Genomic DNA, 13,618 nt, shown 5'->3' with positions numbered 1-13,618 from the left:
TTTACGTCTTATATTTGAAACAGGTGATGTAGACCAAATAACGGCTTATCATATAAATTTGTGCGTCTTAATTTAACCTACATTTATAGAAGTCGTGGTCAGACTGAATAATGGCTTTTTTCATATGAATTTGTGCGTTTTAATTTGACCTAAATTTATAAAAGTTGTGGTTAGACTGAATAATGGCTTTTTTTTCATATAATAATTTGTGTGTGTTAATTAAACTTATTTAATAGAGTTTATACCTATAACTTTCAGAACAGTAGAAGTCTCCTTAAACACTGAAGATTCTAATATACCATACCAATAAAACAGTAGATGTCTTTTAAAGAACACTAACAAGTCTCATATACCATACCACGAGAAACAATAGATGTCTCCAAATAAATGCTACCAATTCTCATATACCATACCACATAGAAATGTAAAGTCTTCTAAAGTACATTAATAAGTCTCATGTACCATACCACATAGAACAAGTAGAAGTCTCCACCCAGAACCTAAACATGTCTCATATACCATATCACAAGAACAGTTGATGTGTCCTTATAGACTATAACTAGTCTCATGCATCATACCACATTTATCTAAACTACTATAGATACTTAGAGCAGAAAAGGAAATGTTCAACTAGGATGGAACATTTATCCTGCCGTACTGGATACTTGATATCATACGCAAAACTTTATAATAACTATTCTAATTTTATTAACAAACTAATATACTAAGACACTATTGTATACACAGTATACTAATATCATATTCACAATCATTTCTAAATCTATTATACTGAATACATAAGAAAATAATAATAAATGTATCATTTGGCTTTCTAGGGGGCTACTCGTTAAAACTTACAATAAAACAAAATAAAAATAACCAAATGCAAAAACACTACCTACTCAAAATAATTTTAAATTAATTAAAAAGTAAATTGTCTAAATTATGCAATTTTAAGAACCTGCAGTAGAGCCCTGACAGGTGAAAAAATTAATTTTAGAAACCTGACTGGTAGAGCCCAGACAGGTATAAATTTGAAAAATGAGAATACCTGCGGTAGATCCCAGCAGGTACTTTTAGAACCTGAGTGGTAGAGCCCAGCCAAGTATGAATTTTGAAAACTGAGAATTCCTGCGGTAGATCCCAGCAGGTACTTTTAGAACCTGGGTGGTAGAGCCCAGACAAGTATGAATTTTGAAAACTGAGAATTCCTGCGGTAGATCCCAGCAGGTACTTTTAGAACCTGAGTGGTAGAGCCCAGACAAGTATGAATTTTGAAAACTGAGAATTCCTGCGGTAGATCCCAACAGGTACTATTAGAACCTGACTGGTAGAGCCCAGACAAGTATAAATTTGAAAAATGAGAATTCCTGCGGTAGATCCCAGCAGGTACTTTTAGAACCTGAGTGGTAGAGCCCAGACAAGTATGAATTTTGAAAACTGAGAATTCCTGCGGTAGATCCCAACAGGTACTATTAGAACCTGACTGGTAGAGCCCAGACAAGTATAAATTTGAAAAATGAGAATTCCTGCGGTAGATTCCAACAGGTACAAAAAATAACTTAATTATCACCCTTAAATAAAACAAAGCCTAAATAAATTATAAAATGTATTAATGAATTGGGGGAAAATAATTTCCCTGAAATTAAGTAGGCCAAATTGAATGACAAAACAACAAAAAATAAAAACAAAAACAAAAACATAAAAAAAAAACTTAAAAAACTAAAACTAACAGAAACACATATGTTATGAGTAGCCCCTTTTTAAATAAACATGTAAAATAATAGACACTAAAATAAAAACTATTAAATTCTTTAAGGTGCAGCTGGGGATTCGGTGGGTGGGCTGAATAAATTATCCACAAGTAAAAATATGACTGCTACCAGTGCAATGCTCAAACAACAACTGACCATCCTATCAAAATTATATACAGATGTTTCTCTGATAACACCCATGCTGCCACCCAGCTGTTTTCTATCTATGATCTAATTCCTTTTCCTTAATCTCTTAATTAAATCAAAACTGCCAAGCTGACAAGCTAACCTTATCATTAAAGAAAACAAACCAGGGGAAGTTTAACCCAAGGAATTTATCAAAATATGTATAAACTATAATTTAATTTTTTAAATTACCATAAATAAGTAAGTAAGTAATTAGTTTATTACAGTGTCACAATCTAACATTATACATAATATATTATACATCAGATAAAAACAGCATAAACATACATTAGATTCCTGCCTTAAAGACAAATCCCTCTATTGTTTATGCGCATATACAAGCGCAACAGTACTATGCCGTCAGTGGTTTATGACGTCGCGGTTTCCGCGAACTGGAAACGTTTATTAGAGTTATTCCTCTTTGAGCCGATGGAGAGAGTGACAATCGTTTTGATAGGTTAATTTGCCAAGAAAAAAATGAAAATTGTTTTTAAATAATAGACATGTTCCAGAATTGGATAAAATATGAGAATGAAAAGAGAGTGAACTATACAGCAATCTAACAACAAAAAATACACAAAAATGACCGTAAAGAAACGAAATAGACTGAGTTTCTAGCAACATTACGGAATATTTCGATATTCATAGATGCCTAAGGATGAGTGATCAAAACAGAAATGGTGTTAATTAGACCCCGTTAACACTTGCACGGAATTGAAATAAAATCGATCTCTGAAGAGCATCTCACGTTTTCGATCTTTTTAAAAGAACTTGTGCGTTTACATTTTGTATACATTGCATATCTAAAATAATCAGCCTAACCATTTCGTTGACAAAAAATCGTAAAAAATTGAATAAGGAAATATTTGGTTCATTAGATAATTATATGCTTCTGCATTTATTAATATTATATTTGATTAACATGTCATAAGTAATTAAAAAAAAAGAATTGTCAGAAAAAAATTACTTATAACGCTCATTTCGTTTGAAGATGAGTAATCTACAGAAAAAAAAATACTGAATGAATACAATTGAAAAGATATTGTTATAAAAAGGTGCACCGAATACCACACGTATAGTAAGAGAATATGGAACGAATAAGTAACAGGGCATCAGTCGAGCACTGAAACGAGTATTTACGCCTTAGAATAGGGTTATTTTATCTCTTAGAACCAATATAAAGCATCAGAGACAAGAACAAAAAAGGTGCGACCTATAACAAGCATATTGTAAGCGAATAAGTAGCAGGTCATCGGTCTAACGCTAAAACTGGAACATACGCGCTAATAGGTATATTTCACTTTTAAGAACCTATAGCTAACACCAGACAAGAAAACAATTTAAAAAAATTGTTTCGTAATAGGTGCAATGTGTTTCAACGTATAAGGAACGAATAAGTTACGGTATCAGTCGAGGGTTGTAACGGGTCCTGTCTCAACTCAGGAGTATGTAATTTAAAGTGGTTGTTGTTTGCAAAAGAGTCACACATTTGTTTTTCATTAATTTTTTTTTATTATTATTTTCTAGTTTGAATTGTGTTACATTTGTCCTTTCGGGACCTTTTATAGTTGTGTATGCGGTATGGGATTTGCTCATTGTTGTAGGCAGTACGGTGACCCATAGTTAATAATTTCCAGTGTCAATTGGTCATTTGTGGAGCATTTTGTTATTTGCATTCATACCACATTTTCTTTTTTTATTAATATATTTTCAGAAGAATGACGCAAAAAACGTCGAATATATTAATTTGGTTTATATTATGTCCAAGGCACGTTTTGTCAAATCATTTGAGAATAAACACTGAAAACATTTTTAAACTGACCATGCGCAGATTTATTTTCATATCTACATAAAACACTTGGAATTTTATATCGATTGATTGTTTGAAAAGTCGATCGCGATGTATCTAAAGCGTTTTCACTTGAAGAAAAATCGGTTCATAAAAAAATCGTTCTTTAAAAACTACGTCTGGGGATGGAATGTTTACGTCCGATTGAAGATCGATCTTTCTCATTTTTGCAATACTAAAGATCGGCGATCTCAGAAATGATCGATCTTTATTGTTATTGGAAACGGAGTCTTAGATTTTCTAATGATTTTGAGTAATTGTCATCAAAATAAAAAAGGAACAACATTCTTAAACGAAATTAAAATTCATGATACCGGAAGCAAAATTCTGACTTGTCTTTCAGATATACTGACTTTGATTGAACAATGATATTATATAAAATGTCTTCACTATTTTAAAAAGAATTTCTGTTCAACACGTAAGCACTATGAATAACCTGAAATGAAATGTTCACAGAAGCATAATCGTGTGTACTTTTGTACAACGCATTGTTTTCCAACCACCGCATTTATATTACGTGTCTGTGATACTGACTGAAAACTAAGTACTATCATGTGTAGATTACTGTGAATTTATTGTAGTTTAAAACAAACAAACAACAAAACAGCAAATAACGAGAACTGGGTTGTCTCTAATTTGTGAGAATATAGCCTAAAACGGCCGAACGTCTTTCGACGTTGTTTTTAGAATTGGCGCAATGTGTTCCCGCCAATTCTAATTGTTAACCCCTTTTTTGAAATATCTCTTTTTCCATTACGGTGACCCCATCTTTTTATTTCCTTATTTTGTTTAGATATAAACAACGCATATTCTATTGAAGACTCATGGAGAAATTATTGGTCAATTTTTTTTAAACTTATTTTTTTTATAGGTATTTCACAATAAAAAAAGGCGGGAAAACTATTATAGCGACTTATCATTATTATTTTCCATTCAGTAAAGGGTGATATTATTAAAATAGTTTGTATTAACAACTAGGTTAACAAAACAGACACGTTTTTATTGGATACGGACTTTAAAAAAAATATTACACTGCTATTGACTAGAAGTCCCAATTTCCAAATTCCGTGAAAAAAGATGGCGTTTTAAATCGAAAACGAGGTCGGTGACCCCATTTTTTTATTTGCTTATTTTAAAGCTTTTACCTAGCCTAAAGTAAAAATAAAATATAAAGAAGATATTATTGGTAGATCTGAATAGAAGGATTTGTCTTTAAAAGACATATATGAGACTTTTACCTCATGCTCATTAAATGCATACACAATTTGAAACATTTTTCAAAAGTAAAAAAAAAAATATTTAAAAATACAAAACAATTACTTTGTAGATCAACAATTTTTCACTTAAAAGAACAAAAAAGGTAGAATTGATTTAAAAATCTTAAATAATATGCTAATAAATAATAATGAAAAATTTAAGTTCTTTAAAAGTTATAAATTTATCTTTCTCCTGTTTAATAGAAGTTGTGGTATAGAAAGAACATACAAGGGCAACAAAACAAGTTTGTCAACTTGACTTGCTAGTAACAAGGTACAAATATATGCATGTATTACTACTTGGTGAACTACAGCAGATGTTTACACATGTCAGTTTGTTAAAAAAAAAAAAACTCACATGCACATAGTTATTTTTGCTCTAGTGGTACTTAAAAATCAAGAAACAAGAATGGGACATGATTTATAAAATCTTTATTTAAATTCTCTTACAATATTTTTTTTTTTCTTTTTTTTAAATTTATGCAATCAAAGTTGGTCCTGCAGGAGTTTGGTTTCTTTCAAGTATATATCTATGGTCGTTTAGCTCCAGAAAGTTTTCATTTATTTATGCATCATTGTATTTCAAATGTTTGGATTTTGAAAGTTGCTGATGAGGTTATATTCAAAAAATTTGTAAAGTGTTTTGTGATAGCTGCTGTCAGTGTTAAAATGAAATGTTGATCACTCTTATCAGTAATATACAGAATAATATAGAAATACATTTTCAAAATTTTGATTCTGTTTTTACCTATGACAAAGTTTTTTAAATTCTATACAGGTTGACAAAATTACTGATGTCTAAAATCTTTAACAAAAGTCAATGTCAACTGCAAAAGAAATAAACTAACTCCATTTATCATGAAAATACAGATATAGGATTTTTTTTTTCAAGAATGCGACTTTAGAAAAACTTTATTGTGTCTTTCATTCGAAAAAGTTACATGGAACTTTGTGATTATTTCAAATTAAGTGAACAAATGGTCCAAAATTCACCAAGTGAATAAAAAGAAATATTCTGATCCCCAGTTTGATGAAAAAGATATGATATAGAAATAGTGGTTAAGCTGATGACCAAAAATGCAGATTTCCTCAATACTTTTTAGTGATAAATTTTGTAAAAATAATTTGATTGATAGTGTGGAAAAACTAAAACAAATGTTCTTAAAATTCGAAATCATTCCAGATTCAAATAATTCCTTGTTTTAATATTTCAAAAACAATCAGTAATATTATATTGTCCAAACTTTCAAAAATAAAATCAGTATTTTAGAAGAGATTGTTAGCATTAGGGCAGAAGTAAGTTGCTGTGTCGTACATTTCATACTCTATTGCCTTTTCATCAAGTTTTCTGTTAATTATTCTTCGCCTTGGTACCAATGAGTAAGTGGATTGTCTCTTAGGGAGAAGATCTCTATCCAGGCAAATGTAGGTCACTATGACCTATATTAAATGCTTTTCAACCTTAATTGATTTGATTTGATTAATTTGTGCTGAAGAAGGCAATGCAATCATAGATTACTCATGTTAAGATTGCTGCTTTAATGATACTAAAACAAATGTAACAGCAAATTTAATCATCCAGATTGGTTTCACATGGTAAAGAAAGATAATTGTCCATCTGAGCTGTGGCCATGTGTATTGCAATTGTTTTATAGCACATGTGTATATACAAACATGTATGTACTTAAAAACAATATAGTTGAATTATTTATTATTTCTGTTTTCTAGCATAGGTTCATATGAAAAATTTCTGTTTGATTTTAGTTGACGACCTGACTGTTTCTGACAGCTTGCCTCATTTATTGCTCACAATTCATGTGATGAATTCCATTCCCAAACTATCAGGTAAGTTCCAATCTAGTTCAAATAAAATCTCGGCACTTGCTCAATTTGTGTGTGCTTAAAATTCATATGAAATGTGTTTCATATTATTTTAATGTTATTGAAATTATTGAACCCTAGCATGCATATGTACGTATTTTATATTTTTTACAAATCTATAACTTATTTTCAACAAATAATATTTCATTCAGTTATGTTAATCAAAAGCTAATTAAATTTCTAGTTTGTTGCCGAAGGTAAAGTAAAGTAAAGTAAAGTAATCTTTATTTAAAGTCGGGTTGCATATATACATAATAACAAAGAACATGAGCTCTTAAGAGCTCTTTAACCGACTGATATTAATAAACAAAACATACATGTAATAACATCAGATACACATACAACACAAACATACAGACATCACATATATATATTAATACATAGATAGCACATGCAGAATAAAAGCTAAGCAAGATATATTAAAACAAATGTCTAATATCAGCACATATATAGTAGCACATAGTATTTATGTTACTTCATATGGGAAAAAATCTGAGAATTCATGTATGGGAAGACAAAAATTGGCTATTATTATCAAGGTAAGTTAATTTATTTCTAACCAATTTTTTTTAGTTTTTCTGAATCCTCCACATGTTTGAAACTAAAAAGATGTAAAGTTTAAAATTAGAACTGCCCATTTACATATTTTGATTTAAAAAAAAAAAAAAAAAAAATCCACTCCTTAATACTCTAACTTATTTTATGCTTTAACATAAAAACTTGTTCATACAAAACTTAACTAAAATGATCGGAAATGAAAGTTTCCAGTATTTGGTTTCTTGCAAAATGTCTTTTTGTTTTGAATGAAAAAGTTGACGTTATAAACTAGTGATAATACTTTTGGTATAATTTACAGATATTGAACAGGAAAGATGGTTGTCACCAAATAACCACCCAGAAGACAGCCCAACCCACAGTCTAATACAGACAACTTTCTATCTCCTAAACAAATGTAAGTTTCCATACAGAGAAATAGAATTAGTATTTAGAATAATGTTGCATTATGGGACCAACTCTGTTTTGGACATTTTGATTTGTCTAGAGATCATACACTGTATAACATGATTAAAAAGATCAGGCTGCCGTTTCATAAAACGATCGCTAGCGTACGTTTGAACGTTAACCAAACGTAACGCTAAAATTCCGTTTCATAAAACAAACGTACTTTGCGATGGTCGTACATTGCGTGCAAATCGCGAACGTTATTAGCGTGAACTTGAACCTATCGCAGATTAATCGCAGCGTCCGCAAAGATGGCCGTCGCGTTACATATTATCAGACACAATGAACGCAGGGCAATGCGGAGGGAAAGAGTCTTTAGAGATAGGACCAATATTATGGACAGTTTGAATGATATTGAACTCATATCAAGATACCGCTTAGATAGGCGGAGTATTTTCGACTTGGTAGATGTGCTTGCCCCTCATTTAGAGAGGCCAACCCTTAGAAACTTCGCCATTCCCCCTTTGCATCAAGTTTTGACAACTTTAAGATACTATGCAAAGGGGGGATTCCTGTCCGAGATAGGGGACATCCATGGTATAAGCCGGTCTTCTGTAAGCAGGATAATATCATCAGTTACCACTTCTTTGGTTTCTTCTCTCCTGTACAAAATAAAATTCCCACTTGACCAGCCTTCTTTAAGAGAAATTAAGCAGGATTTTCATAATATGTATGGTATGCCAAATGTTGTTGGGGCAGTTGATGGAACTTTAATTCCAATAATAAGACCAAGTGAGGATGAACAGATATTTGTGTGCAGAAAAAATTACCACAGCTTAAATGTGCAAGCCATTTGTGATGCCAAGATGAAGTAAGTATACGAAAATCAACTCTTCCACAAATATCTCCTTTATTGTATGGAGACATAGAATTAAAAAAGCTTATAAATTAACGTGCATCTTCCATCAGATAACCATTATATGATAAGACGGAAGATTATGTCTTTCAGCAATAATATACTGTCTTTCTTATAGACTGAGAGTGCTATGGACTTAAAAGGTGAATTATCTAGTATAAAAAAAACATATATATCTAGACTTAAATCATGTTTTTAAATCAAGTTATGTTAAAAAAATCGTTTACCAAATATTTCGATCCATTATTTACTGTTGACGCTACATAATGGTGTCTTCTGTCACGTCCGCGTGTTTTAACAGGGAATGTTTGATTGTCAAAACATATTTACTCCGGTCTTAATACAAACATTCATGTGTATGAGGACCATATGGGTATTTTGACCATACGCGTATAGTCATGACCGTTTGAGTATATAATTAACACGTTGACTTATAATAAAATAATTAATTTTTCATTAGGTATGACACTATCAATTTTTCTTTTTTTTTGATAATAATAATTAAACAAATATTAAGATTTTCTCACTACCTAGGTCTTATAAATTTAAAAAAAAAATGTTTGACTGATTGTGTCGAAAAACCAATCTAATTAAAAAATTGATCTCTGATTACGTTATACTACTCATATGTAGTATAACGTAATCAGAGATCAATATTTTAATTAGATTGTCGAAAAACTAAACTGATACTATGATTGCACATTGTCCTGGAAAAAAATTCGACTAAAAAAATATATATATATACCGGAATGTAAAATGTTACCATCACTACAAAAGAGAGACGAACGATATCAGAGGAACAGTCAAACTCATATATCGAAAATACATTTTCGGCCTTCATATCCCCAACTGATCCCGTCGTAGCGTAAAAATACATTACAGTTATCTCTTACTTTAAAGGTAAATAAGTTTACTCAGATATTAATATGGTATAAGTTTTCTAAATTAGTAAAAATAATATATATGTACTAAATAGTATAAAGTAAATTGCTTGTTTTGGAGCACTGAATTTTTGGCCCCTAATTCCAGAATTTCAGAATGATCCATACATTACACTTAAGTTATTTGAAACTAGGAAAAAAGCTTATTTGGACCCCTTTATAAACTGTTGTTAACACAACCCACAAAATCAATCCCAACTTACTTCTTCGGTTTACTTAAACTAAAGTGATACCAATAAACAGACAAATACAGCTTCCATGCAACAAATAAAGTTGACCTATTGCTATTATTTTAAGAAAAAAAAGAAAAAAACACGACACACGCAAAAATGTCTCACCTTCTTTCTCTAAAGAAATATAGGGGTGCCAAATTATGATAATGATCAGACTGTAGAGAACAGTTTTCAACATAAAATACTGAATAGAGAATAATGGAAAAAATATTTAAACGGAAAAGAACAACCTTAGAAATATAAGAATTCAGAATTTTAAGAGACCCTCATGTGGACTATCATGAAGGAATAGAAGGGAAATATTTATTGTTATATTCTGTATTTTTTTGCGGTGGGAAATAATTATGTAAACAAATAACTATTTCATTTAGTTTCACAAGGATGGCACATTACTGCACATGGTATATAACATCATATGATGCTACAACGAAATAAATAAAATCGCAAACTGGTTTATTTTTGGTTGCTTAACGTCAAGTGGCAAATTTTTCATACATGTTCAAGACGAATATCGTATGAACATAAATTCTACCGCGAAAAGAATATACAATCTTATTCCTCCCAATTACGAGTCGTACTATATAACATTTGTATTGACCATTGGCCAACATATTCATGGTTGAAGAAAGTGACATAACACATGCGGCGGGTGAAATAAAATAACATCGGAGCACATGCTTTGGACACGTTTCGGACAGGCATATGGTCCAGTTACAATGTCATATCCGCTTGCGAATATAGGGGTGGGGGTGGCCCGTCCAGTCTTTTGTGTCTTGTGAGCATACCAACAATGTTCGGTGTTAACTTAACTCTTCCAAAATGTACAAACGCATGCTTCAAATCAACCTTCAGTATTTCTCTCAACATGAGTGATTCTTGCATTATGTTTTTATGTCCCATTTATGGGCATTAGGTTTTCTGGTCTGTCCGTCCGTCCCTTCGTCCCGCTTCAGGTTGAAGTTTTTGGTCGAGGTAGTATTTGATGAAGTGGAAATCCAATCAACTTGAAACTTAGTATACATGTTCCCTATGATATAATCTTTTAAATTTTAATTCCTAATTAGAGATTTTCCCCATTTTCACAGTCCACTTAACTAAAACGATAGTGCGGATGGGGCATCCGTGTACTGGGTGCACATTCTTGTTTTTTCTCATTTCCCATGATTGTCTTTACAAAATGACAAAGTATCATTATATCATGTCAAAGTACCATTATATAATGTCACAGTACCATGGTATAATGTCAACGTACCATCGTATAATGTCAAAGTACCATCATATAATTCTAAAGTACCATCGTATAATGTCAAAGTACCATCGTATAAGGTCAAAGTACCATCATATAATTCTAAAGTACCATTATATAATGTCAAAGTACCATCGTATAAGGTCAAAGTACAATCGTATAATGTCAAAATACCACCGTATAATGAAAGTTTTACCATAATATAAAAAAGAAGATGTAATATGATTTCCAATGAGAAAACTATCCGCAAAAGACCAACATGACACAGACATTAACAACTATAGGTCACCGTACGGCCTTCATAATGAGCAAAGCCCATACCGCATAGTCAGCTATGAAAGGCCCCGATAAGACAATGTAAAACAATTAAAAGGAGAAAACTACGGCAGTTCCGGCGTTCCATACGAAAATGTTTGTTTATTCACACAGGGAACATACTGATAGACTTGAGAACAATAATTTATTTAAATTAATTATGTATTTTATTTATTACTATTTGCAAACAAGAGTGCACACACTGAAATGTCTCGCCTTCTTTACTTATCATTGATATTAGGTTGATAGTCCTAAATATAAAGCTTAAAAACTGTCACATAAACTTAACATTAACAAAGATAACAAAACAAAGACCAATGATCCATGAAAATGCTTCCATACAACAAATATAGTTGACCCATTACTTATAGTTTCAGAAAAATAGACCAAAACACAAAACCTTAACACTGAGCAATGAACCGTGAAAAATAGATCAAGGTCAAAATAAAACATGCGCGACTGACATATAGATCATAATATAGTAGATCTATTGCATAAAGTATGAGAAAAACACACCACAACACAAAAGACTAAACTATAACCACTGAACCATGAAAATGAGGTCAAGGTCATATGACATCTGCCAGTTGGACATGTACACCTTATAGTCCTTCCATACACCGAATATACTAGTCCTATTGCTTATAGTATCTGAGATATGGACTTGACCACCCAAACTTTACCTTGTTCACTGATCCATGAAATGAGGTCGAGGTCAAGTGAAAACTGTCTGACAGGCATGAGGACCTTGCAAGGTACGCACATACCAATTATAATTATCCTATTACTTATAATAAGAGAGAATTCAACAATAAAAAAAATCTGAACTTTTTTTTCAAGTGGTCGGTGAACTATGAAAATGAGGTCAAGGACATTTGACGTGACTGACAGAAGCTTCGTAACATAAGGCATCTATATACAAAGTATGAAGCATCCAGGTCTTCCACCTTTTAAATATAAAGCTTTTAGCTAACGCCTATGTAAAGCTTTCTGCTACCAAAGTTGCAGGCTCGACAAAAAAATTACAAAGCGGATAGAAAGTAAAAACACAAAAATACTGATCCCGAGGAAAATTAAAAAAGGAAAATCAAAAATCAAAAGGGAAAATCAACAGTCCAAACACATAATAGTGTGTTAAGGTTGTTCTTGTAAACAATATACACACCAATTATTCTACTCAATTTGACCTGGTATCGGCATTGGCAAATCCCGGGGGGGGAGGGGTCCGGGTATGGACCTCCCCTTTTTTTGGCCGATCAATGCATTTGAATGGGGACATATAATTGGAACACACACCCCTTTTTGTCCTGGGTTGGGACCCCCTTTTAAAATGGCTGGATCCGCCCCTGTATCGAAACCCCCCTATTTTTTAAATGGCTGGATCTGCCCCTGAATCGGTATTTTGAAGCAAATAAGGACACTGGTTATGAACATCAAAAATATTTTTCACATTAAATAAAAGTAAGATATAGATTTTCCACAGCTCTAAAAATTTGAAAACAATTACTTTGAATATTGGGCTAAATACATAGCCCATTATATTGGTGATTAAATGACTTTTACTTTTTCAGATATTCTGCAACATAACGTGACCCATTATCAGATTTGTGCACTAATATTTTTATTATTGTTACATTACCAAATAACTGCAGCTAGTGCCTTTTAATAATCAAAGCAAACATGACACATGATTGCTATTTATCAGCTGATTTTTGTTGATTTACAGCTAATATTCTAATGAATGTATATCAAGACTTTGATTAGCTTGTTTTTAAGTATGACATATGGCCTTCTTATTTCAGATTTACCAATGTAGTTGCAAAATGGCCTGGAAACACACATGACAGCTTCATAATGCAGAATTGCTCTTTAAGTGAAAAATTCGAGAACAAGCAGATAGACGGCTGGCTTTTGGGTGATTCAGGGTATCCCCTGAAACCATGGCTGTTGACACCCTTCTTAAATCCATCATCAAATGGAGAAGAAAAATACAACAGATGTCATAAAAGTACCAGGAATGTAATTGAGAGAGCCTTTGGACTTCTGAAATCCAGGTTCAGGTATACAAATTGTTCAAATGCACAGCCTGTGGTACTACT

At 31.9% G+C, this 13,618-nt stretch overlaps 1 protein-coding gene across 3 annotated transcripts in view; it reads left to right on the top strand.

Annotated features, from left to right (window-relative positions):
• Positions 1 to 13,618, top strand: part of LOC143063886 (FIGNL1-interacting regulator of recombination and mitosis-like) — a 132,246-nt gene that overhangs the window by 87,938 nt on the left and 30,690 nt on the right. For all 3 annotated transcript variants that reach the window (XM_076236316.1, XM_076236314.1, XM_076236315.1), the window contains exons 13-14: positions 6,810 to 6,890; positions 7,783 to 7,878. In XM_076236316.1, the coding sequence (XP_076092431.1) occupies positions 6,810 to 6,890; positions 7,783 to 7,878 (177 nt within the window). The remainder of the gene's footprint in view (positions 1 to 6,809; positions 6,891 to 7,782; positions 7,879 to 13,618) is intronic.

This window comes from Mytilus galloprovincialis, chromosome 2 (assembly GCF_965363235.1).
Source record: "Mytilus galloprovincialis chromosome 2, xbMytGall1.hap1.1, whole genome shotgun sequence".
Taxonomy (NCBI): Eukaryota; Metazoa; Mollusca; class Bivalvia; order Mytilida; family Mytilidae; genus Mytilus; species Mytilus galloprovincialis.
The sequence above is the reverse complement of the archived record's forward strand: the minus strand, read 5'-3'. Positions and strand labels throughout refer to the sequence as shown.